This window comes from Anabas testudineus, chromosome 11 (assembly GCF_900324465.2).
Source record: "Anabas testudineus chromosome 11, fAnaTes1.2, whole genome shotgun sequence".
In the NCBI taxonomy this organism is placed as follows: Eukaryota; Metazoa; Chordata; class Actinopteri; order Anabantiformes; family Anabantidae; genus Anabas; species Anabas testudineus.
In genome coordinates this window covers 8982742-8988802 of record NC_046620.1, presented here as the reverse complement: position 1 = coordinate 8988802, position 6061 = coordinate 8982742, and the positions used below count along the sequence as shown (strand labels likewise).

At 38.5% G+C, this 6061-nt stretch overlaps 1 protein-coding gene across 1 annotated transcript; it reads left to right on the top strand.

Moving 5' to 3' along the window:
• Positions 1-8: 8 nt before the first annotated feature.
• LOC113154668 (40S ribosomal protein S19) lies at positions 9-3163 on the top strand. Its single transcript, XM_026348992.1, has 6 exons — positions 9-139; positions 347-417; positions 1569-1669; positions 1961-2144; positions 2229-2283; positions 2566-3163. The coding sequence occupies exons 2-6, from the start codon at positions 347-349 to the stop codon at positions 2611-2613; spliced, it is 459 nt and encodes a 152-aa protein (XP_026204777.1). The 5' UTR covers positions 9-139; the 3' UTR covers positions 2614-3163.
• Positions 3164-6061: the final 2898 nt, after the last annotated feature.

Genomic DNA, 6061 nt, shown 5'->3' with positions numbered 1-6061 from the left:
GAGGGCAGCCTGCCTCCCTCCGCAGCATCCTCCTCTTGCTGCTCCGCTGCATTAACGCTGGCTACCACTGCACAAACACGGACCTAACTCCACCATAAACAGAGCCACCCGGCTGTCTATTTTGTTGGGTACATGAAAGGTAAGACATTTTTAACACAAGCTGCATGACAGCTGTATTTACAGATGACTGTCATCAGTGTGATGACTTATAACAGTTGACTGCAGCTGGTTTAGCTAGCTGGTAGCTAACGTTAGCAACGGCTGCGACGGTGGGTGCATTTTGGCTCCTAACATTATCTAATAAACGCACGCTTCAGCTCACCTTTGTTTCCAATTTGCCTTTTAGATGCCTGGTGTCACAGTGAAAGATGTCAACCAGCAGGAGTTTGTCAGGGCGCTGTCAGCTTTCCTCAAAAAGTAAGTAAAGTTAAAAGAAACATGGCGTCCTGCTGCATGACCACCTGTCAATCACAGAGGCTGCTGGTCATCATCAAGAAAAACACATTTACATTTATTTAATGCTGAATTTATGAAGCTCCTCATTTATCATAAGAGGAAAACCTATTCATTATTTGTTTTTTATTAGAAATGCAAGCAAACCCAGTGGTTAAATTAATAAATACAGCTATTATTATTGATTAAGATGCAGATTATCTTCTTGATCATCATTTGGCCTATAAAAGGTTAAAATAATGTTGAAGCATATCTGTCAGAATTTAATTAATCCCTAACAGCTGCCTGGTTTTGCCAAATCAACTACCCGAACTCCCCAAATTACAGATTCACTATCGCATTAATAGAAAATAAAAGATACATTGGTGTTTCTGCTTAAAATACAACTTAAACCTCCTAAATTCCAACTTATTTATTTTAATCAATTGCTGAAATGGAGAAAATGGCGTGGTGAAATAACAAAGGCAATAAAACTAATCTGTAACCTGTATTTTGTCTGTTTATACATATACTGTAATTATTTCATATACCAATCCCTTATTTGTTTAATTAAATATAAATGTTGGCTTTGGCCACTCATACTGAGCAAAACAAACAGTCTTACAAGCGTTTTCTTTCATTTTCATTATCATCATTATGGTTTGCATATGTAGAGGAGCTTAAAACCATGTGTAAATATGGAATAAGCTCAGCTAAAATTGGTGCTGACAAAACATCTGAATAGAGAGGATGATTTTACACAATATCACTCATGATATCACTGTATATACTATGACTTTTTGTAATTGTTTTTTCATGTTGCATTAAATACTTATCATAGATGACACCAGATATCAGGCCTGTTATAGTTTTTAAAACTCATGCATCTCTTGTTGTTCTTCTGCTGCAGTGACGATTTCCCTGTGTATAATCAGTAAAGGTTAGGTTGTCTTATTAGCTAGTTACACTCTATTTGAAATAAATACTCCTACATTAAGTGGGTAGATTTGTCAATGGTAAAAGAGGCACCTTCAATGTAACAGTGTACACAAATATCTTTGACTTTCTTTACATGAGGTCTAATATGAGTATGAGTTCAAATACTATAAATTCAAAGTTCTTGATTGCCTTTTCAGGTCTGGCAAGCTGAAAGTCCCAGAGTGGGTTGACACAGTGAAGCTTGCCAGGCACAAAGAGCTGGCACCCTGCGATGACAACTGGTTTTACACCAGAGCAGGTTGGTTACACTGGAAGAGTGCTGCAGAAACAATAACCCTAATAATCTACGTTCAAAAGTTAATTTAGTTCTCAAGACCTCTCTTTAGGTGTGATCTGCAGCTATGTGTTACTGATGTACTGTATGTAACTAAGCAATATAAGTAAGAGTACATATACTGTTGCTCTGTATATTATCTATGCAGGTAAGCAGGTAGTTATGTGCTGGTAAGCTGAAATGTTTGATTTTATGTCATCTGTGTGAATAAATCTGTGAGTTGATAAGGACAAATCACATTTTACATCTCAACAGCCTCTACAGCCCGTCACCTGTACCTGCGAGGAGGGGTGGGCGTCGGCTCCATGATCAAAGTCTACGGAGGGCGGCAGAGGAACGGTGTATGTCCTGCCCACTTCAGTGTGGGCTCCAGGAATGTGGCCAGGAAGGTTCTGCAGGCTCTGGAGGGCCTCAAGATGGTGGAGAAGGACCCTAATGGGTAAGAGACGTGGACGCTGGCTGTGTGGACTGTGATGTGGTATTCTAAATAAGTGATGGATGCTTTGTTGACTTGTGCTTACAGTGGACGGAGACTTACCCCTCAGGGCCAGAGAGATCTGGACAGGATTGCTGGTCAGGTGGGTTATTAAAGTGCAGTATATACTGCACTGTATATAGGCATGAGACAATTTTAATATGAATATTTCATTGATTTCCTGTGCAAAAAAGGCTCTGTATATATTAAACAATGATTTTCATATTCAGAAAAGTATTAAAATCTAGCTCTTGCACTTCAAAAGTTAGATTTTTATTGTAACTTTATCCCTTAATTTTTTTCAATCAGTGTGCATGCTTCCCTGTTCGATATGACTGCGTGACTGTCCTCCCCGCTCACTCCACCTCTTCTTTTGTATGTTTAGGTTGCCTCAGCAAACAAGAAACAGCGAAGTTTACAGAGCACCATCTGAGGAATACATGCAAGGAATCCACAAATGCAGTTATGCCTTACTGCTTATTTACTCAAGTTCGCTTGTCTCCCACATCACTCCAGTGCTCTAAATAACCAAGTATTAAAGGCATTTCACAGAGATGCATGTGTCTATAGTACACTAAGTACAAGTCAAATATTATTCTTGAATGTATTGCAACAGTTTTAGGGTTGTTTTTTTATTTGAAATTCATTGTGAATGGATTTCAGAGTAGCAGCGGCCTTTAGACACAGAAGCACTGAGAATAAAGTATTAACAAGCAAGAGCATGTTAATGTCATTTAACTGTGAAACTCAGTGTAGAAAAACAAATGTACCAAATGCTAACATACTGTATATTTTATTTATTCTTTGTCTTAACTGTTGGCTACAGACTATTATGCCTAAGCATGTTATTTATGAGATGGACAGTAGACTATATATTGACAACAATATACACAGAGTGTTCCAAATAAACTAAGTATTCACATTCGGTGTTGTAGTATCAGCCTATATGTGGATGGATGGGTTACTGTGTGTGTTTCATTGTTGTTGTGTATATCAGTGCTGATCCATGCTGGGTGTCCCTGCATGATGCAATCATAACCCTGGAACATGACTCCCAGCCGTTGACTGTTACACACCAGAGGACCGCCAGAGTCTCCCTGCAAACACAGAGGTTGACATGTTACTGCAGTTGGTTATAGTACAGTATATACACTACATGAAACCACTGGGTTAATAGATATTTAACAACCAGGTACTACTACGGGTGCAGGTGAACAACCAATGCTTTGCTACTTCTGCTGTAGGTGTTTGTTAGTTGAGAGTTCAGAGGCTGTTGTACAAAAGTGTACTCTTCACATCTTCTAACAACAGTCAGCAAGGTCAGGTGCTTCTCTGGGCATCAAGGCATCAAATATTGGGCTGGGGAAAAGTTTTAATGGTGCAAACAAGCAGGAGTTTGTCTTCATCTGTGTCTGTCAGAGTTTGCAGTTTGATGCTGATGAAGACAAGAAGAAGCAGTGTTACTCCAGTCTTTTTCCTTTCAAAATAAAATGCAGTGTACTACGGGATTCACTCATTCAGCGTGCTAGCAGTCAGTTACACTGATCATAAAACACTAAACAAACTGCCTATGCTGTGAACATTTGCTCTCGACTGACAGACTCCTTGTGCACCTGGAAGGTGATGCACACTCATACACAACCTGTGTATGGTTTAGTCCAACTCACTTGGCAGCTGCTGGAACTTCCGCTCATGAGACCAGAGCAAACCATGTTGTCTAGGAAAGAGGTAGGGGTAGGCGTTCTTGCAGATCCTGTCATCAGTGATGGGCTGGTCCAGGCACTGCAGTCTGTCGAGGTAGTTATCTATGTCACGGTGCATGGCTGTAGAACAAACACCATACTGGGCATTAGATAACACAGTGTATGTGTTTCTAAATTAATAACTACACAGTTTCTACTATGTAGAGTAAAATTTAAAAGAAAAATTGCAGAAATTGGTGTGTTGCCCTTTTAAGGATTATTTTCTATATATGTTTTTTGTATTCATCTTAAGTCACAATATTCACTACAGTGTCTTTAATATAGTTTGTACTACAGATTGGCTAAATGTTTATATTAGAGAAATAGATCATTCTGGTGTTCTAGATCTGGATCTAAGTCCACATTTGGGATTTGCTAATAGGACTACCGCTGTAATACACAAATCTATAAGTATCTAGGGCTGTCATATGTGATCAGAGCACATTTACACCCACGCAGTGGCAAATTTTATCTGTTTGGGGCTGCTGCTGTCTATAATTTTGGTTTTTTTTACTCAGATCAGTGCTACACATTCTATATATCATACATCACTTCTTTCACACTCACACAAGGCAGAGTCACAGTCTGGGCATACCTATAGAGGGTGGCAGGGCAGCTTAGTTTGATCTGCATGAGGTTGTAGCAGTCCACTGCTCGGTACCCTCGATCACAGCAATGTTGTCCTCACCAAGACGGAGCTAGAGATGACCGGAGGTAGGAAAGTTAGAGAAATCTAAATGTAATCTGTGATTACAGTACGTATTAACATAATGGAAATAGAGGAGGTTACTTGAACATGTCTTAGAGCTGTTCTCAGTTTGCATGTGCCGCTGGTCTCCACCTAGTAGTGGGCTGCTGGAACATTCAAGAGTGTTCTCAGTAATACACAGAAAACGTGATAAGAAGGCTGAAAAACTGCACCAGCAACCACTGAGAAGTACATTTACAGACATTTGACAGACACTTTTATCCAAAGCAACTTCCAAGGTACAAAGCAAAGGCAGGCTAAGTAGAGCCGGGATTTGAACCCCAGTCTCCCGCATTGGAGAGCGGCGATGTTACCACTCAGTAGTATTATGAGTACCGTGTATACTAGTTTTAATCTAATGTACCTGCAAGGAAGACAATTAGGTGTGCACAGTACAAATTGGGATTTTGTGGAGCAAAATTTTAATCTTATTTTCTAACCTTTTAATTACCTCATGACTCGTCATAGGCTGGGAGCCACTAACGTAGAGTATTGTTTGTATACGTAGGTACACTGTTGGCAGAAACTATTGGGGTTCTGATATCAAGTCATTGACAGTAAAGAATATTATAGGTTCATGTGCACAGAATGGTGAATACATCGGCTAAGAAAAGTAAATGTTGAATATTTCAAATTTTTATTGAACATAAATTAAAAAAGGTTGGTAAAAAAATATTTAACAGGTTTAGAAATTCTTTACACAACTATGTACAGGCAAAGATTCATAGTGAGCCAATAACAAACTTTGTGCGTCAAATTTAATTATTAATCCTAAAAAAACAAAACAAAACAAAAAAAAAAAAACATGAACCTTAAGTATAGGATCCTATCTACATCCATTAGCTGAACAAATGAGCACAAAATATGGTGTCCACCTATTCTTACAAAGTAATTGCATGCATAATATTAAGTGTTTAGTATTTTTTGTTTGTTTTCATACTGTCAATATGTAATGATTAGAAAGATTGAAAAATGGAACATGGAAGCTGTTTTTACACCAAATGTGTTGTGTGATTAAATTAAATGGTGCTTCATTACGCCTTTGAGGTAGTACACCTGTGAGATCAGAAATGGAAGAAGACGGTGCAAAACAGTTGCAGGAAAAAAACAACAACACGTAGAATCATTACTCATCAGTGACTCCTGTTCCATTAGACTGCCTTCACTTAACAGAAAGTTAAAAGCTTAAACACATTTATTTCCATCAGCTTGGTGATTATACAGCTACTGTTCAAACATACAAAAATACAAAAAGATGTCTACCATGCAGAGCATGTTCATTTTGAACCCTGCATTAAGGGAAGTCCCTTGTATACCTTAAAATACACAAACAGCACTAATTAACAAACAAAGAACAGACTGTAATTGTGGGATAAAACATCTGGATCACA

Coding starts and splice junctions, on each gene's coding strand:
- LOC113154668 (XM_026348992.1), top strand. CDS start 347: ATGCCTGGTGTCACAGTGAAAGATGTCAACCAGCAGGAGTTTGTCAGG. Junction 418..1,568: donor CTGTCAGCTTTCCTCAAAAA/GTAAGTAAAGTT, acceptor TTGCCTTTTCAG/GTCTGGCAAGCTGAAAGTCC. Junction 1,670..1,960: donor CTGGTTTTACACCAGAGCAG/GTTGGTTACACT, acceptor ACATCTCAACAG/CCTCTACAGCCCGTCACCTG.